Consider the following 21406-nt stretch of genomic DNA (forward strand, 5'->3'; position numbering starts at 1 on the left):
CCACTTTGTTTGTAACTCTGTATTGTCTGTATTGTGCTTGTGATATGTTGTAAAATGTTGTATGTCTGTTAATGTTTCCCTCCTTTTATCTTTAAAAGAAAAAAAAGAAAAGAAAAAAAATAAGTTTTCTTTTTAGGAGGTAAAAATGTTCAAAAATTACATAATGGTTATGGTCATATAACTTTATGAAAATACTAAATATTACTGAATTATATATTTCAAGTGGGTAAACTGTAAAGTATGCACTTGTTACCTCTTGTCTTTTTGATAATAGCCATCCTAACAGGTATAAGGTGAAATCTCACTGTGGTTCATTCTCACTTTCAATTCCCTGATGATTAGTCATGTTAAACACCTCTTCAGTACCTGGGAGCCATTTTTAAATCTACTTTGGAAAAATATTCAAGTCCTTTGACCTTTCTAAATCATATTTTTGTTTTATTTGTTATTGAGTTGTATGAATTCCTTATATGTAGGAATGTTGATTGTAACATCATTTCTAAATGCAAGATCCTGAAATGAATCTGGATGTCCATCATTTGAAGAGGAGGTAGTCACCCCATAGCAGTTATGATACATATATACTACAGGATAGTATACATTTACTAAAAAGAATGAATTAGATCTGTATGCACTAACCTAATATTCATGGTATAATCTTTAAGGGGAAAATGTCAGTTGCAGAATAGAGGATGTGTGTGATTCTACCTTTGTAAAGAAATGCATATATGTTGTTTACTGTCTTTCTCTTCACATTGGGATATACATTTGATGGGAAGGTTGCCTATTTTATTCAACACTATGCTGAAATCTGTGTCTACAACAATATCTGACACGTAGTAGGTGCTCACATATGAATTCATAGCTGTCTATTTTTGTAGGAGGAAAAAGAGGGTGGAAGGGGCCACTCTTGGCTGTTAGGTTTAGTTACTTCTGAAGAAAAGGATTATTGGAAGGGGAGAAAAGATAATTAATACTTTCTTCATACTTCTTTTTTTACTTATTAACAATAAACATAAGGTTTTATAAAGTAAAAAAGTAAAAAATATATAATGTTACAGGGGAAAAAGGAAGATAAGCTATGAATGTCATCATACGGAGAGTCACTCAACATTTTAGTCACATACAGTCCCTGGTAGAGAATAGAAGAGACAAAACCAGATGGAGCTGTTTGCAGGACAGAGAAGGCTGTGAGGTAGGGGACTGAGTAGGTGTCAGGACCTTCTCTACATTCCATTACATTCATAGGTACTAACTTCTGTGTCCCTGTAAAAAGAAGTATGAATTGAAAATTATTCTCTTTGGTACCAAATATTAGTTCATTCACCACTTGGTGTCTGGAACTCTGCATTTTTTTATATGAGTGAAAAATTCTCAAGTGGCTCCCTTTGCTCAAGTGGCTGCTGTTAGTTCCTTGGGACTGGCTCTACTTAGTTACCAGTGCCAGTGCTTGGAATTCTCAGAATACACACACCTTTGGTGAAGAGGCTGCAAGCATGTTGAATTAGTTACTTGGTACTGGAAAAATTCTGGGGCCATGCCAAAACCCAGTCTGATGTAAGCTCCTCGATTGCTGCCTTCTTCATAATAATTAGAAGCAGAAAATACAGTAATAACCTGATTAAAGAAAAAGACTGTCAGGTTCATAAAGTTAGTTCTCAAAAGGTCATACAATAAGTTCATAAATGGCTCAATTCTTAAAAAGCAAAAATCAAACAAAGGTCTTACTCCTGGTAAATTATACAAGCCTTATGATTTCTTAAGATTCCATTGGAGGAAAACAAAACAAATGTTTCTACTCAGTGTCTCCAAGACTACTAACTCCTAGCCACCTATCCAGTATCCCCAGTGTGTGGCCCTGGGCTCCTATAAACAATTTTAATGTGAGATCTTTGACTCCTCCATAATATTTGCTTTTGAAAATTCTACTTTTCCAAGGGATAAATCCTCCATTTTCTTACCTTGTAATATTTGAGTATTCAGAATAAAACTTATCTAGTATCTCAGTCTTTTTATTTGAGCTAAGTGATTTGGAGGGTTCAGGGCTCCACAAAACCAGTGCTTTAAGGGAAGAGAAATAGGGACTGGAACAAAGGTGCATGACCACTATCTTGGGAAGGACTGAGCTTTGGGGCCATAGTTGAATATGGAAGGACAATACTTGTTTGCGACAAGGAATCTAGCTTAGGCTCAGTTCTGTCCTAATGAACATGTCACTTCAGACAAGCCACTGCTATTTTCTGTCTATTATCTCATTACAGATAAATCCTAATACTTGCCTTATTCATCTTGCCATGTTAGTATAAACCTAAAACAAATAAAGTTAATAAAAGCAAAGAATCACCATAGAAATGCCACAAAATTTGCCATTCATTATTTACTGTTGTTGACTACAGAAAAAGAGACCTCCTAGGACAACTAGGAACAGGAATGGGTTCCCCAGTCTTCACCTCTTCTAGCTTTATCAACATCACCGAAGGGGCACAACACACTCCTTTTTAGTGGTGGTAGCTAAACTGACCACAGCAAGCGGCTCGCTGGGGATCGCCTGCTCAACCAAATGAAGGAAAGAGAGGTTTTGTTTGATTGATTTTCTTTTCTGCCCTGCACAGGGAGTGTGCAAAAAAGTGGAAGAGAGCAAACTGGATTTACTGCTGCCTTTTATATACTTTGTGATGGAAAGCACATCCGCAATGCCACTGTACCGGTGAGTTGCCTTACAACTAGTAAAAGATGTAGTGCCTTGTGTCAGAATTTCTGTTCTTGGAGTTAGTGAAGAGCAGGGAAATAAACCAAATATCCCTTAGGGTGTGGAACACTGAGGCCCCTTCAGACAACCTAGTTGGATCCTCCAGTCTCTGGTTTCTGTTTGATGCTAGGGAAGATGTCTTCCCATAGGCTTCAGGTCAGACACACTTTGTGAAGAGACCATGTTTGAAGGAAGGGTGTCATGAGAATGTCACCAACAGTATTAGCTTACCTTTCCATCATGGCAGATTTCATAGCCTTCAGGCCTACATTCATGAGATCTAATGATCTTCTTCAAGTGGTATTTATTAAGCATAGTGGTAGTAATGTCTGGTCCAAAATAGCAGCCCCCTCCTCGGCCTGTGTTTGGAAAACAGCCTTTCGTGCCTCTGGGGTCACTCCAAAGAATGTCAACAATCTAGGAACAACAATTCAGATTAGGCTGCTACTTACCAGTGAGAATGTATCTCTTTAGAGTCCTGCTTACTTGCCTGAAATATTAATCCAAGGTATCCCAAAGGCTGTTTCTTATTCTTCCCCCAAATTGCTTCACACTCATCCCTCCAAGCATCGTTTCCAGAATATCTTAATGCTCACTCTCAGCCCAATCCTTTTCTGCAGTCCCGATAACCCAGTTAGCAATAACTATAACCAAGGTAGCAATACGTAGTAACTGTTAAAGAAACCGCCTTTGCCTTTAAAAGTCTCATTATAGCTGTTTCACAACTTTTGAGTCTATGAAGTTCTTTGTTATGTTCAGAGGAGAAAGCAGTTCCTCTTAAGGAACACAAAGTGTCCTTAGCATGTCCAAGGAAATTAGGTAGATGTCCCCACCGTGGTGTGGACTCATGTTTTTGTCCTGTTGAGCACACAGCCTGAGGAAGCTCTCACTCTTTCCCATCACAAACAGAGAACACTGTCCATGTGAAGACATCTCTGCCTCTCCTTCATTTGCCCCCTTCATAAGGACATTCTCAGTTTCCGCAACATATTTACCCAGTGACTGGATTCTATCAGCTCTTCTCCTAAATCCATACTATGAAAGTAGTATAAACATTTCCTTCTGAGGCTGGAAGAGGCAAAGGCAGGTCACATAACATCCAGGACTGGAGACCTAACTTTCCAAGAATATTTTTCATAGAAAATTGGAGGCTCTTTCTTAATGGTTCTGATCTATGTATGTTCCTTCATAGAAATTTCTCCTATACAACTTCAAAGAACAGTGACAAAAACTATGTTTGTCACTAAAAATAGTGAGAACCTTGAGAAAATCCTCTGGGTCTCACTCTTGAAATCTTTCAAATCAGGCATTTTGGCCAGTTGAGTTATAAAGTACCTCACAGTCCTAACAGCCTATGATTCTAAAAGTCATTATTTAACTTTTATTATTTGTGCTGAAGACGGAATCCAGGGCCTCACGCATGCTAAGCAATTGCTCTACCACTCATCTATACCCCAGCCATTCTACTTCCACATGTTTCCTTTGAGAGCATGAAAAAGAACGCATTTGAAGTTGTGCAGTAATTCCAGTGAGTCCAAATCAGGTCTTGAAGATGAGAACCATTACGGCTGCTTCACTAAACCTAACTGTATCCCCACTTACATGTCTGATATTGAAGGGGAGCTAACAGTGAGCTGAAGAGAACAGAACCGGCAAGAGAATCACCCTGCGATGATCAGCACCTAGTCAGAACTGGAGAAACCCTGCACCAAGAATGGACAAGACACTTGCAGAGCTCAGGAGTTTTCTCTCTCCTTGCTGAATTTCAACACTGGCACAACAATATCTTCCAAATAAATTCAGTACAATCTCTTTACTTTTCTAGTGTTTATCATAAAAAGAACACTTGTACTTTGTGTTTGGGGGATTTGACTTGACCTGTGGTGTAATGAAGAAGGAAACATGGATCAAAAGGAGCTGTGTTTTATTAAGAAGGGATTAAGTTTTCAATTCCTACATTGGATATAAATCATTTAGAGCCAAAATTACCCCTGGAAAATCCTTTAAATTACCTTAAGGTATACTATACATGATTTCATGTATACAACCCTATAGAATAATATGGGTATGTAAATGTTTTATGTACATGATAATGGACATTATATAATAAAGAATATACATGAAAATAAAAACTCACAGTATTTTCCTCTTTGCCATATGTAATAGTTGAAATTTACGTAAATTAAAAGTACACATGATGGAACTCTGTAGAACTAGAATAAGCACTGTCCAAGAGTTACTTCTTTAAGTAATCATCTAAATCATCCTGGGCAAATCACTTTACCTATTAGGGCTTAGTTGTTACTGATAAAATCAGGGAGATACTGTATATCTAATTCTCATTTTTCATTGATCCAAAGTCATGAGGGATAACAGCTTTTAAGAAGTGAGCTTCTTCAGAATCCGTTCCATGAGTTCTGCATCTCTTTCTTTTGTGTGAAAATTATTCACTTGTCTAGATTTACTCAGATTGTGACTGTAACATAGATTTAATTCTAGAACTCACAAAAGAAGTTCTATAAAGGACTCTTCTCTGGAAACACAAATTTTCCATAGACACCATCCTTTTCTCTCAACAACAACCTATGCTCTGAAATACAGGAGTCTGGGTGTTAACTGCACAGAAGATTAAGTATTTGTGACATTCCTTCCTAAAAATTTTCAAACCAACAAATGGTAAAGTTTTACTGAGCTGCAGTTTTATATGACCATATTGATCTCCTCAGTCTTCTACCCCCAGCATGACAATAAAATTTTCAAAAATAAATTTCCTTACTCTAAAAATAAATCTACCTTGTCTAGTGAAACTCTGTATAATCTCTTACCTTTTATCTAATAATTTTTTCATCCTCTTTAACAGTTTGAATAATCTTCCATTCCTATATCTCGTAATCTGAACAATGTAGTTGAAGATAACAATATGTAATATAACAACCACTGTTAATTCTTATCATTTTGTCTTGAAACCCTGTATCATTTTTAATGTTCTTGCTTTGTTTTGTTTATGTTTGTGATGTTGGCATGCTACTATTTTTCTTTTTTTCCTCATTTACTACTCTCTTTAAAATAAAAGAAAATCTCAAACACAATCAGATTCAACCTCACACAACTAGGAGGGCTACAATCAAAATAACAGAGTTGGGAATAGAGCTCAGGGTAGAGCACAGTGCTTAGCACATGGGAGGTCCTAGGTTCAACAGCTCAATCCCAAGCCCTCCCAAAGGACCTATAATAACGACCTCATGCAAGGAAGTAGATAAGTTGGATCCCTTATCATACTGTTGGTGGGAATGTAAAATGGTATGGCCACTTGGAAAAACAGTTTGGAATTTTCTCAAAATGCTTAACTTTAGAGTTACTTTATCATCCAGAAATTCCATTCCTAAGTATACATTCAAAATAAATGAAAAGATATGTACACACAAAAACTTGTATATAGTAGTATTATTCATAATAGAAAAATACAGGAACAAAACAACCTAAAAGTCCATCAACTGATGAATGAATAAACATAATATGGTCTATCTACACAATAGAATACTATTCAGCATGAAAAAGAAATACAGCCATACATATTGTATGTGTCTATTTCAATATGTTCAGAATAGGCAAATCTATAAAGATAGCATATGAGCAGCTGCCTAAGGATGGTGGGGGCAAGGGTGGGGAGGATGGAGAATGACTGCTAATAGGTACAAGGCTCCTTTTTGGAATGGTAAAAACATTCAAAAATTAGATTCTGATGATACCTGTGAATATACCAAAAACTATTGAATTGTAGGCTTTAAATAGATGAGTTATACGGTACATGAATGATATCTCAATAATGGTGTGAAAAATACAGTAATGCATTCAGAGAAAATAGTATTGTCTGCTTAAAAAGGTAAGTCACTTTTTATCTATATATTGTAAAGGACAACATCGTCTATGCTGGTCTCGTTGCCACCCTGGTGAACACTTTGATTACCTACCTGTTCCCACTCATGCTTCGGTAACTGTTCAGAAGAGGAATCTTTTGATGTGATTATCCCTGACATGATGATTGCACCTGTTTTCTTTTTCTCTGGCTCGGTGGAATATCCTGTCATTGGAGGTAGCAACACCGACTTCATCTACAAAACAAATTTGTGTTTTAGACAAACCCACTGCTTGTTGTACTGCACGCAGACATTTCAGTACCAGCTAGAGTTCTGTCTATGATGTTGTGCATCAACCCAATGAAAAACACATGGTCTCCTTTTCCACTTCGCCCACCTCCTATGTCTTGTGGATCTTGTCGGCCTGTTAAATTCCGTTTGCACATTTTTTTCAACTAGAGATACTACCCGACAGGGAGCGAATTGCATCAGTGTTTCTAAGGGATCCCAGATGCACATATGTAGGTGCTAGGCATGTTCTAAAGTATTATTGCAAGGAGTGGAAGGAAAACTAGTTTTCTTTGAGCCTTTATCTATACCTGGGGCTTGGAAGAATGCACAAACATCCCTTAAAAAGGTAGCTGCTTTTCATTTTGTTGTGCTTTCTAGGAAAAATGAGAAAAAGTACATCTATATCTAGGAAAGTTCTTAAAATGGGGCATAGGTTTAAAACTTTGGAAGTCCTTCAACGTAAATACAGTATAGTTCTCAACCTGACCTGTCAACAACTGATTATGTTCTCTAATCTTAGTAGCAAAGCTTCTGTGTTTCTTTGGAAAATAAAATGCCTTTCTGATAGCATGTCAGCAACTATAAGCACCTCCCTGCATTCCCCTAAATAGGCTGACAGTGTAATTTTATACTTGTTTCTTTATAGCACGACTCTTTCAACAAAACAATGTTAAACTATACTTCTATCCGGTGGCTATAGTTCAATGATGGGAAATAATCTGTGGCAGGTGCCTAGTTTCTCCCATAAACTACAGCATGTATGAAATCTTGCCTTCATTTTTCAAAAATAAAATGAAATCTTATTCTGAAGTCTTGTCTCACTCAGCTGGTAAAAATTCAATCTCAGCTTTTATTAACTAGTTCATAGCCTACCTTCCCTGTCTTCCTTCAATAAATGTCCTCAGGTTTTAGGCAGAATAGAATATTCTAGGAGGACCCTCTGGACCTAGGTCCACACAGTTCTTTTGTGATTAGCTCATTGGGCAAGGCTACAAGAACCCTCAAATATGTATTGCTACATAGTTTTGAAGGTCACTTAGGATTGGGATATTCACCCCAGCTCCCCTAAGGCACCGCACCACCACTTTCTCTTGGGGGGGCCAGCTGACTAACTCTTTCCCACACCCTCTGTTATGGTTTGTGTCTGGATGTCCCCCCAAAGCCTCATGCAGTCATGGGACAGGCTTCTAGAGTTTTTGATTGATCCATGATCCAATGCTGGGATTATGGGTGTGAGTGCTACACCCGCCCTAGGGCAGGTAGTTTGCATACAGTATAAGAGAGGGAAAGAGGTTGCTTTCCACTGCTCCTCCCTTTTTGCTCTTGCTGCTTTGGCTGTTTTCCCACTGCCATGAACTGTTGTCCTCTGCCATGTGCCATTCTTTCTTAGAGCCAGCCAAGTACGGACTGAAACCTCCACAAACTGTGAGCCAAAGAAACCTTTCCTTCCTTAATTCTGGGTGTCAGATATTTTGGCTCAGCAACAAGAGAAAAGTAACCAAAACACCCTCTGCTAGGGAGTTTGAAGAATACTCAACCAGAATCTAAGTCTTATAGAATCTTCCTTTTCTACCCTTTTGTACTGACCTCTAATCTGCTCACCTTATAAAATGCCTTTAATGAACCCATAAGGGAAGTTGCTATCAGGTTTCCTCAAGACTAAAACTACCCTATTAACAAACATGCCATGATCACAGGTGTAAACCAGGAAGTATGGTCACTCCGACAGCTGGAAGGTTCTATGGGATGAGAAAGTGGGGGTTGATAAATTTTACTTAAAAATCTATTATTGTATCTCAGCTGATAGAATTCCAGAAAGTCAAACCTACTACTTTCATTATAGTTCAATTATGTTTACTTAATATAAGTGTGTGCTGTCAGCTCAAACTCAGTCTAGGTGGGGTAGAAGACACAAACAATACACAAGTCAAATTTCTATTTTTAAAACCACCATTATGAACAGGTGAGACAGTAATCCCTGATGAGTGGTGAAATTTGAGGCATCCTGGGAAAATTGCCAGCCCCAAAATTTCTTCCATGATCTGTTTTGGGGACTAAAAATCAGACCTCAGAAGAAAGTATCAGAAAAAGAAGGGAGATCTGGAAAAGAGGTATATGTTTGGTATTTGCTGTGTGCTACTTTTTTCATCTGAGTTATACATTTCATCTTTCCAACAATCCAATATTATAGGTATTTTTATTAGTGTATGTTTGTGATACATAGTAATTACATTCATTGTGAGACCTGGTACATGTACATACTGCATCTTAATCATTTTTATTTCCCCTTCCTCCTCTCCCACCCTTCCACTATCCCAACCCTTGCTCCCCTTCCCATTTCCACAAAGTCTACCTCCCTGTATCCTATCATCTCTCTTTTATTTTTCTCTTTAAATTATTTATATTTTGTGTTTCTCATATAAAAGAATCCACGAGGTATTTAATCTTCTATGTCTGGTTTATTTTACTTTGCATTATGGTCTCAAGGCATATCCATTTTCCTGTAAATGACTCAAATTTATCCTTCTTTATAGCTGAGTAGTGTTCCATAGAATATATGTGGTAGGTATTTTTGTCTTTAATTTATAAGTGAAGACAATGAGGCTTAGAAATTTTTAATAGCTTGCCCAATCACCCAGCCAGGAAGTGGCAGAGACAGTATATAAACCTAGCTACATCCGTTTGATATCAGATCTTACAGTCTTTACTATGTCAAAGTGGCTCTCAATTTAGGGTCTCTAAAGACCTGGCAAGGGACATTTCAGAGATATATTCTCACTATCTCAAAAAAAGTTTGATACAACTGGCTGCTCTGGCTAACCTCAGGAAAGTACAAGTTTTCAATGTGAGAAATTGGTAGTGGCTACCATGGCTAATTAGCACTACATCCCAGGGCGGGTGGTAGCTGAGTGTAGCATTCATGCCATGTGGTGCCAATATTTGACTGACAAAAACATCATGTTCCCTTGCTCTTGGCCAGAATAATATCCACTCACTGTATTAACAAAGACTATCTCATTTTGATCAAAACATCTTACTGGCATGACTATCACTGATATCATGAGAAAAGATGCCTTAAACTTAGGATGACCTCAAATTTTTATTGTAACTGGGATTGTTTTTAGAGTAGAAAGAGGAATTATTATCAATTACACCAGAACAACAGGCATAAACCAGGAAGTATGGGCATCAGTCAGTGAGGTGGAAGAGGGAGGGATATAAAATCATCACAGATTCAGGAAAGGGGAAACTTGTGAGAAACTTTTTTTTTTGGTCTTAGGACTGCCCTGCTTCCATCTTAAATCTCTCAGATGTTCAACAGATATCAGGCACTTACTACATCTAAGGCACTGGAGTTTTATCAGTGAAATGGATAAGCAAGGAAGTATAGTAAAAATCAGAACCATGATTCCTCATTTAGTTTTGTCAACTTGTAAATTGTAGTCTGGAGATTGTATTAAACTGAAATTAAGGGGCTGGGGATTTAGCTCAGAGGCAAAGCACCTGCCTGGCAAGCTCAAAGTCATGAGTTCGATTCCTGGTACCAGAAGAAAAATGAAAAACAAAATAAAACAAAACAAAACAAAACAAAAAATAAATAAATAAACTGAAATTAAAAGGATTAGACCACAGCAACAATATTATTCATGTGTAAAGAGGCTAAAAGTGTGACAGGGATCACATTTTTTTGTCTCTATCAGATTCAACTCCCACTTGGCCTCATCTGCCCAGATTGGTAGGAAGTTGACTGTCAGTCCTGAGGGACAATGGTTTAGATTTCCCACTAGGACCATATACCATCAGTCTGGCTCCATATGCTCAAATGGTACCTGCTTTGCCCCTAATCTGGGGCCTTTGGCTTGGCTCTGATAAAGAAAGACAAGTCTAGTTATTCTGTAAGATCCACCCAAAGATCCCTTCACGAAGTGTGGACTCCACAGGTGCCACATAACCACCTTCTCAGAAGTTCTGTACAAGTCCCTGTTCTGCTTCTTTTGTATGTCATATGCTTATTTAGGGTTAAAATATTTCAAAAACAATTATTCTGGTCCATTTGAAGTATAATAGAAAGAATAACAATTCAGAAATAAATTGCTATATGATTCTACTTATATGAAATAGCTAGAGTAGTCAAATTCATAGAAACAGAAAGGAGAATATTGGTTGCTGAGCTTGGAGAGAGGAGGAAAATGGGAAGTTATTGCTTATTGGTACAGTTTCAGTCTGGAAAGATAAAAACTTTTGTAAATGGATGATGATCACAGTAGTCATGGTTGCACAACAACATGAATGCACTTATTGTCACTGAACTATACACTAAAAATGGTTACACTTAAAAATTTTATGTTACATGTATTTTACCAAATAAGTTGAGATTTTAGTTCTTTAAAAATCAAACTTCTTCACTTTTAGAAACTTACAATATGCCAACACTTCATTTTTCCACTTTGAGCATGAGGTTTTTTTAAATTTCTACATATAGAAGTTACCCATTTCGTTCTTTATCAAGCAAGCATAATTTTTCTTAAAACTTACACTAGTCATTTCAGAGTTATAATACCCACTAAAATACAAATCAATTCAAAATGATAAATGAATAGACATACATATCACTGAATAAATCCCTGATACAGATTCAAGCAAATGCCACTTCTTACTTTGCTTCTTTCTATGCGGTGGAGTAAATTCAAGTCTGTGGATTCGGATATCCCACCATGTATGACCAGGATTTCATTGTCAATGATGGCGCCAATTGGGATCCAGGGGTAGACTTCTTCCAAGGTTTGCAAGATTTTTTTTCCATATATCTGTAAGTAAGAGCTTGAGTAAGTTTTGCTTTTCTGTTAAGTTCAGTTTATTGTACAGTCCTGATGCATGCAAAAAAAGCAATGGTTTTCATGCCACCCAAAGGGAATCAGCCAGGAGCTACTACCCAACTAACATATGTTATATGGTTTTTTATTCTGTTTTGTTTTTGCAGTACTAGGGGATTGAATCCAGGGGCACTCTACCACTGAGCTACCTCCACAGCCCTGTTTAACTTTAAGATGAAGTCTTGCTAAATTGCCCAAGCTGGGCTTGAATTTACAATCCTCCTGCCTCAGCCTCCCCAGTTGCTAAGATTACAGGTATATATCATCATGCTGAGCTTTTTATTCTGCAGTTTTGATACTTTGACTCTTGGGGCCTTGTCAATGTGGAGGAGAGATTGCCCCTCCCAATACTAATTACTAAGGACAGTAAATGACTTTTACAAGAACAGGCCACACCTCCAAGACTTCTTTTATTGGGCTCTCACACTCCAAGCCACTATCTCTTGCCCTAATCATCCCAGAACAAAGTAGCAGACAACTAGAGAAAACCCTTACACCCCAGAGCAGAGCACCAGTATTCCAACTCATCAATTTTGAACTTGATTTCACTGAGGCATCTTGCCCATTCCCTCACAAGAGGGCCAGCTCTTTGTGCCTTCTAATTGATTCTGGAACTTCCTTCCCTACGTGGTTCCCCCAGTGTGGCATGCAGTGTCTCCTGTTTCTAAGGAACTGTGAATAAAAACCTTCCTTCATGACAGTCACTTTTATGTCTGCCTGTTTCTCCATACCTGAAAAAACAAATCCTAAGCAGGTTCCTTTAAAGCAATGGAATATGTTCCTATCTATGCTGAAATGGACACCAAAGTTGCAGTAAAAAAGCTTGCTTTAGTACAGAAAGGAAATATAAGACCTTACCATAGCAATGGCTTCCTGCTGTGCTTCTATTTTATTAGCATGGATTCTTACTAGTTGAACGCATCACCTTTACTAAAGCAACAATTCAGGCTTTGTTGGGTCTTTTTGATATCTTATGTATCAACACCAGAGAATGGAATTTTTTTAAAAGTATGAATCTTACCTTATACTTATTCAAAATTTCTTTTGTGAAGCCATACCTGAAAAAAAAATGGGATTTAGACTATTAATTGTTAGTAACTCCTACTTACATGAGTCATGAAGGAAAGGGAGCCCTTAACATCACACTATCACCAGTTCCAGGAAATCAGGTAACTAGACTTCAGTTGCAACTGTTACTTACAGAAGTCTTTGCTAGGCATGGTGGGAAAGAACAAAAAAAGCCAGTGGAAGCCACCTTACTCCCAAAAAGCTCATAGTGTAATTGGAGATAGAAAACAGATTTTCATGAAATGATTATAAGATGCAATTTAAGAAAGATGTGGCAGGCACGGGTTGGATGAAGGCAGCAAATTTTTTAAGAGGTGTGCTGTGTGCTGTGTACTGGAAGAAGTGGTGTAGGAAAAGGCTTTTTCATTCAGATGGAATTTCTCGGTCGTCCTATATTTTATAGTAAATGATCACAAAAAAGAAAAGACTAAACAAAGACAAAGGAAAGCCTAAAGGTAGCAAGTTGGTTCCTTATGATTCCTCTGATATAGGTCATGAAATGAACAGTATTGAGGGTTTTAATCAAAAGTACTGAGGAATTTTAACACCTGACTAGCTAAGGGAGATTTAACAAGGTTTTTTACAATTACTTATCCTTGCTTTAGGATGATAATATGTATTCTTAATAAGCAACGCAGTAAAGTAGGAACACAGAACACCCCAAGTCATACAAATCACCTCAAATAGGTTTCCACAGTGTAACATTATGTTTTCTGTGATGAAGCGTTCTTGTGCTCACTAAAAGTATATGCGCTGTTAAATCAATTTGCACCTTGCAGCTTCTTTCTCTGAAACACTAAGTACAGTTGACTATACTATCCTTCTGGAAAATGTCTTCCTTTGGGTTTGATGACAGTAAATTCTTGGTTTTCCTCCTACCTTTCTGTCTGCTCTGAAGCTCCTTTGCACGTTCTCCTCTACTCAGCCTTAATTGTTGGAGCTCCTTCAGATTCTGTCCCTCTCCTCCCTTCACTTTCTCCCTTAGCAATCTCATCCCTGCCCATTTGGGGCTTCAGTTACTGTCTAGGAGCAATACCACAGAGGAATACTCCAGGGTACGCTTTGTTTTCTATCTCTGGACACATGTACTCTACTGTCTACTCGACAGCACCTCAGATCAGCTTACTCCTAATTGAACTCTTCATTCTCCTTCAGAACGCTGTCGTTACCCCCCAACCTCAAGCCAGGAACGTGGAGGTCGTTCTTGAATTATTCCTCTTTCCAGGCCCTCACATCAGTTTACTGACCCTTCAATCATCTTTGCCTAAGGCCCTCTTCAATCTACTTCTTTGCATCTCCATTGCCACTACGCTAGTGTGAAAATCTATTATCTATCTCTTTAGCTGCTTCCTAATTGACCTCACTGTATCTATTCTTGCGCTCTCCAAATAACTCCTCCTGCTACATTTTAAAAACACAAATTGTATGATATTCTTTAATGATATTATCTTGTCCTTAGAAGTCCAAATTCCTTTGCACCATTCAACCATTTCTTATATCTCATCCCTATCAGGACCATCCTATCCCTCATCCTATGCTTCTTCCTTCTTGAAATTCTCTGAAGTCTGAAATGTCTTGTTCCAAGCTCTGAATAAGTTATTCCCTCACACTGCAACACTCTTTCCCATCCCTCCACCACACCTCTCTTGTGACTTCTTAATTCACCCTTGAGGTCTTAAGCTAGTGCCATACTTGTATGGGAAAACGTTCTGTCACCCTTCAGACAAGAGTGGATGACCTCTTCACAAAACTTATCACATTTGAAAAATCTTTCAACGTGGTCTTTCCCAGTATATATAAACTCTTTTTCAAATGGGAAGGGGAACAAGAGATGGTGCGGGGGAGGAAGGGTAAAAAGGATTTGAAGAAAAACATTGGAATTGAACTTTTGCAAATGGAGAGAGGAAGAAAGGCTGAAGAGGGGACAGAATGGGATAAAAAAGGAATTCATATGTGTTATGTACATGTACAAATTCCCCATGATGAATGTAATCTTTGTGTACTCCAAACATGAACTAATTTCTAAAAAGGAAGAAAACAATAAACTGTATGAGCAGTCTGTGTCTCTTTCATTAACTTTAACTATATTTTGGTTTTTGCAACAATATTTCATTATGTACTCCAGGCCGGCCTCCAGTGTGGCACCCTCCTGCCTCAGCCTCTCAAGTGTTGAGATTATAGGCATGTGCCACCAGACTTAGCTTCTTTCATTAACTATTAAAGACACTAGATAAATGTGATTGGCTACCTGAAAAAATGAAAGAATAAATGGTATGCCCAAATAGAAGTATAGAGCTATTTTATATAGAATGGGCTTCTGATAATGGTTCTGGGATTTTTAAAAAACTCATAGTCTCAGCATTTGCTGTTTCACACATGGAGAATTAGAATGGGAACTCTGTTCTCAGGGCAGGTGTCAAAAGGCCCAAAAGATAAAACTAATCAATTGCTGAGCTTTGATCAAGGCACCCAAAACCTCAGGACAAAAGGCATGAAACATACCATGCTTTCTATTACCCTCGAGCAAATTGATTTCTGTCTTTCATAAAATGAGCAATGAAAAGGAGGAAAAAGAGGAGGAGACCATTTGTCACCTACCATGCCTTTCTGAAAAAATTAAGCCATTTAACCAATCTTTATTCCTCAAATCTCTAGTGAGTCAGACAACTGAGATGCTATGTTACAGCTATTCTCAAAACTGTTTATGAACAACTATGCCAGAAGCAATTACTATGTGATAAAAAATACATGCATCACTGAACAATATGGCACTAATTTCTGAGACAACATTTGAAGCAAGCCAGAAGAACAGCAACACAACTATTCCATCTAAGTCTGTGTGCAGAACCCACCATTTTTCCAAATCCAGCCAACACCCCTACCCAACATGCAATTGGCCTGGGAGCAAGAGAAGGAACACCGTAAGAGTGAAAAAGAAGAACAGCACTGGAGGAAAAGATAAGAAGGGAGCTTCAGAGTAACTGATATTCCGCTGAAGACTAAGGTAGTGCATAGGAGTAGGAATTGAGGTCTCCTTGAGATTCCCCTCATTTCTTCCTCTCTACCCTCACCTCCATATGCTGGGAACTAAAAAAGGCAGCATTTTGCAAGGTGGAAAATAAAAGAGGAAATCTAAAGGCTGAGGTTACCTCATATTCATCATAAAATCTTCATGGTTTCCTCTGTTCAAGTGTATGTCCTTTGGGTAGACAAGAAAACTCACAAACAAGATCATTAGGACCTCCATGGAATTTCTTCCTCGATCTACAAAATCACCATTAAAGAGATACGGGTTGTTCTCTGAAGGGAGACCATTCTGTGGGAGGAAAAGAGCAGGAAAAACAAGCAGTTAAAAGAATGTTCTTTCACAATAAGGCTTCGTACATGCTGTCCCTGTGGATATGTAGAAAAGAGGCTGAGTCAGTTCTTTCACTCAAAAAAATCTGCTCACTTGCTTGAGCCAGTCTCCCTCTTCCAGGGTAGGCAGGACTCACTTGGGAAAGCAAGATCCCAGGGAAGGTGGTGAGTTGCTCTTCTGTCCATCACCTACTATGAGTTTTCTCTAAAAGGAATTGATCTTTGTGCTATCAAAAACACCTACACTCATCTCTTCCTTTTCTCCTGAAGAGGGAAACTTCTATCGAAGAAGAATACTAAACTAAGAGGCAGAAATATTTTACTCCAAGGTGCCCAACATTTAACTTCTATGGGCTGCAATTCCCTCAATTCGCAAAATGAAGATGATACTATATCCTTGCAAATCTCCTGTGAGAATAGGCATGAAAATGTCCAGGCAAGGGGGCTGGGGATTTAGCTCAGCGGCAAAAGCACCTGCCTGGCAAGCACAAGGTCGTGAGTTCAGTTCCTGGTACCAGAGAAAAACCAAAAAAAAAAAAAAAAAAAAAAAAAGAAAATGTCCAGGCAAGTGGAACATAGATGCGATGTGACTGTGACCAAGGCGGATATTCCAGTGAGCACAGATGCAGCCACATCTGGTGTCCACAACTGGCACGTATTCTGGCTGTTTGATGGCTGGGCCATATTCATTGTTAGAAATTTTGAATATCACTCCTGAGCATAAGCTATTTTTAAAGGCAATTTAAGCATGAAAAGGAGCTGAGTAGATTACAAAGGACTGGATGTATAATAGCTATCTATCATTTAGTCCTACATACAAAATTCTAGAGACAAAAGAAATATATGTAATATAGCTACATTTTCTGTGTCATGATAAGGACATGGAATATTCTGGAATATATTCCTGATAAGGAAATGGCTGAGTGCATTTCTATTGCATAGTAAGATAAATTCTAATGTTTTAAAAATATATTATAGGAGCCGGGTGTGGTGGCACACACTTGTAATCTGAGCTCTCTGGAGGCTGAGACAGGAGGATCGTTGCAAGTTCAAGACCAGCCTGGGCTACAAAGTGAGCTCAAGGCTAGCCTGAACTTCATAGCGAAACCCTGTCTCAAAAAAAGACCAAAAATATACTGTATATATATTACAAAAAAAAATTACTCATGTCATATCATATGAAAATATATATCAACAATATATATATTTTCCTTCAAAAATCTATCTTTAGGAAATATTATGAATATTACTATTAATATCTATTCTACTTATATTAATATTTTTCAAACTATTTCAAAATTCTTTGTTAGATTTCAAACTACATAAGGTTTTATTACTTTTACTTAGCCTCCTGTTTATGTACATTTTAAATTATTCATAGCAATGTAATAAAGAGTTGAAAAATGTGATGCACATTATAACACATAATTTAAGGATCCCAGAAATTGTTTATGTAGTGTAATATGTTCTGAAGATAAGTGGAAAAAAACAAGCAGTGGCAGAATGTAATAAGAAGACTAATATTCTAGTCTAGTGCCAGTTATTACCCAGGTGTTGTTGGACGAGTTCTTTAATCTTTTCATCTATGAAATGGGGATGATAACTTTTATACTTACTATGCAGGTATAGTTTGCAACTCAAATGAGATTATGCTTATAAAATCACATAAAAACATAAGGCACCATATAAATTATGAGATTCATTTTATTATGACTTCCACACTATTTCTAATTTTAAGATTTCATCATTTTACACTTTCTTAATATATTAATTTGCATAGCCTCACTCATGTAAGCCTTAGATAGTGTAACCAATTACAAAAGTATGGCCTACTGCTTGCTCATTAAAACCTAAAATAGAAAGATTTTGCATCTCTGATATTTTTCCTTCCAGCAGCCTTCAGCTGGCTGGGATAAGCAGGTGGGGGATCGGGAAAAGCGAGAGGCTGCTAACTCTGTTGTCGGGATGTCCAGGTTCTGAAGGGGGTGAGAGGTACAGCACCAGAGAGCACTGGGGTGAAAACCTAAAAGGACTAAGACTGAGAAGACCCATGGGTGTCTTGACTAAGGGGGGATTCTGCCTCAGAGCATGTGAGTAATCCTGGTTGGAAGGAGGAGTGTAACACTGGATCTTACTAGGAAAGGTGCAGGGGAATTTCTCCCACATCAAAAAGCCGGAACATGAACACTTGCATTTAGGGACACCTAGGAACACAGAGGCTTTCTTTCACATTCTTGATGCAGGAGCACAAAGTGTTTTTCCTCCGACTGTGGAGAGGCTTAAGCTAGCTTAAGCAGAAAATAGAAGTGGAAATAAGCTAGTGCTTAAGAGACTCCAGCAACTAGAGAGAAGGAGACCAACAAGATGTGCTAAAAGCAGATGGCCTCTAATGAAGCAGGCTTGCTAGAGGAGGCAGAGGACAATTTTATTATAAAAAATAATAATAAGAGAAGCATAATATAAAGAACAAAAGGTTAAAAATTCTTGGCATTAAAATACACTGTTAAGTCTGGAAATGGTGGCATTCACCTATAATCCCAGCTACTCAGGAGGCTGAGGCAGGAGGATTGCAAGTTCAAGGCCAGCATGGACAACTTGGTGAGACACTGTCTCAAAATTTAAAAATAAAATGAGGGGGAGGCTGGGGATGTGCTCAGTGATAGAGCACTCGCCTAGCACAAATTTAATCCCCTGAGCACAGGTTTAAAACCCAGTACCACACACACACACATATACACATCATTCCAATTTAAAATATCAATGGATTAGTGTTAACTAAGAGAATGGTTGTGAAATACATTAATGACCTGAAAGAATAATCAAATGAAAGATTTCTTACATAGAACAAAAAGCAAAATGATGAAAATCATACAGAATGAGGCTAGAGTTCAAATAACAACAGAAACAAAATATTTTTAACCAAGGAAAGACCAAGAGGAAAGATGTGAACAATGCACTTTGCAATATATAAATAAATATAAATTGATATGGTCCCATGGAACTTGCATTTAAGTACTAATCAAGGATTCTAGAAATAGAAGAGGAAATTTTCTAAAAGTATAAATATACTTACTTATTCAGATTGAATAGATAGGAATTAATAATGGTCAAGACCTAAAAATTATGGCATAAACAATAGCCTGCATTTGCAGGAGAGAAGAGGAAAGAAAAGAAAAGAAGAGAAGAGAAAAAAATGCTCTACAAATTTTATCTGCATGAGGGACATGGAAAGTGTGAAAATAGTTATCTTACTGGGAGAGTGAGAGGTTGTGGTAGAAGAATAAACTTATAGCTATTTAATAAATACATAAACACATTATTTGTTAGAAATGTCAGGAATGGGGAGATAATTACTAGTGAAAGGAAAAGCACAGTAAAAATTGCAAATACAATAACAATTTAGAAAGAACAAGCTGGGCACATTGGCATGCACCATTAATCCTAGCTACTCAGCTGAAGCAGACAGGCTAGCAGTTTAAGGCCAGCCTAGGAAACATAGAAAGACCTTGTCCCAAAAAGGAGAAAAAGAAAAAAATAAAAGAAAGAGAAATGAAGGAAGGAAAAGAAGAAAAAACTTCACCCAAACAACAAAAAGAAAAGGAAAAACGATAAACCAAAGTAAATAGTAAGGCAGAATACAAGAAAAATTTTAAACACACCTGTTGTATACTAAATGTAAGTGAATTAAATTCTCCCAGTAGATCACCAAGATCACCCAAATGTGTTAAAATGCAAAAATTAGGTATATACAAGAAAAAGTAATTAAGTAAAATTTTTAAAGTAATTTATCTTGAAAACAACATAAATGCAACAGAGAGAAAGCAAGAATGGAAATCTTAATACTAGAGAAAGTAGAATTTGAAATTAAAGCATTAAATGGCATCACAAAGCAACACTAAATCATAGTGAAAGGCACTTTATGAAGAAGTTACAGTTCACGTTCTTGTCAATATACAAAAGAACAAGTTTGTGCTTCAGATATTTATTATAAATGCAAGCAGAAATGTTTAAAATACAAACATAGTGAGTTATTCAAATTGAATTATTGGTTTAAAATAATATCCATAAATTCTTTGACATTAACTTTAAACTGTGAAGCCTAATTTGCCTCTTCCTGAGGGCAGGCTGTACTTAGTGACTTGCTTCTAATTAATAGCACAAAAAGACAACAGAAGTGATGATGTGCACGTTCAGAAAATAAGTCATAAAAGATACCACAGCTTCCTGACTGCTCCCTCTCTTGGATTACTCACTATGAGGAAGGACAGATGCTATGTCATGAGACTACGCAGTTAGCATTGTAGAGAGGCCCAAGAGCTCAGTGAGGAGCTGATGTGCTATGCTTCAAGCCATGTGAATTAGCCATCTTAGAAATATGTCCGCTGGCTTCAGTCAACCTTACAGATGAGCACAGTCCAACCAATTGATTGACTACCACTCCATGACCCTGAGTTAGAGCTACACAGCTAAGCTGCACCGAAATTTCTGGCCCACAGAAAGTAAGATAGTAGATATTGTTGTTTTTAGGTACCAAGTATTAAGGTGGCTCATTATACAACAATATATAATACACATATTTAGAGAGACATAGTACAAAAATATGGAAAATTGAATATGCCATCAATAAACAACTTAACAGATATATGAAGGACTTTACAAATAGAGAATATAATTAATTTTTCATTTATCCATGGAACAAAAATATCAACCTTATACTTGACTCTAAATAAATCTTTAACAAATAATAAAGTATGATTAGAAAAATTATGACTGCTTCAATTAAGATTCTTGGAAATTAACAACTGTAGTCCTGATAAACATTGACTCAAAAAGAAAATTAAGAGCAAAATTGCAAGTTCTGTAGAAAGCTCAGTTAAAATTAAAATCAGAAAACATATTCAGCTATAAATGCTTTAATAAGGAAGATAAACATGAAAGATTGATTCATTCTAAGAAATTAGAAAAAAACAATAAAGCCAATCAAAGATAAAAGCTGAAATTTTTAAAAGAAAACAAAAAAGATATACAATTTCAAAAGTTAGTTCTTTGATCATCTCAATAGACACAGAAACAGGCTTTTGCAAAATCCAATATCCATTCATGATAAAAACACTGAAGAAAATAAATATAAAGGGACCATATCTGAATCAGATAAAAGCCATTTATGACAAATTTACTGCCAACATCTTATTAAATAGGGAAAAAACCTA

At 37.2% G+C, this 21406-nt stretch overlaps 1 protein-coding gene across 4 annotated transcripts in view; it reads right to left on the bottom strand.

Annotated features, from left to right (window-relative positions):
• Positions 1 to 21406, bottom strand: part of Ppef1 (protein phosphatase, EF-hand calcium binding domain 1) — a 163814-nt gene that overhangs the window by 21513 nt on the left and 120895 nt on the right. For all 4 annotated transcript variants that reach the window (XM_013509899.1, XM_005414441.1, XM_013509901.1 and 1 more), the window contains exons 9-14: positions 15989 to 16155; positions 12793 to 12829; positions 11556 to 11705; positions 6721 to 6861; positions 2981 to 3166; positions 1475 to 1617 (exon numbers count right to left, since the gene is read on the bottom strand). In XM_013509899.1, coding sequence (XP_013365353.1) covers positions 1475 to 1617; positions 2981 to 3166; positions 6721 to 6861; positions 11556 to 11705; positions 12793 to 12829; positions 15989 to 16155 — 824 coding nt within the window. The remainder of the gene's footprint in view (positions 1 to 1474; positions 1618 to 2980; positions 3167 to 6720; positions 6862 to 11555; positions 11706 to 12792; positions 12830 to 15988; positions 16156 to 21406) is intronic.

The sequence above is a fragment of the Chinchilla lanigera genome, unplaced genomic scaffold (assembly GCF_000276665.1).
Source record: "Chinchilla lanigera isolate Chin_1 unplaced genomic scaffold, ChiLan1.0 scaffold00185, whole genome shotgun sequence".
Lineage (NCBI taxonomy): Eukaryota > Metazoa > Chordata > Mammalia > Rodentia > Chinchillidae > Chinchilla > Chinchilla lanigera.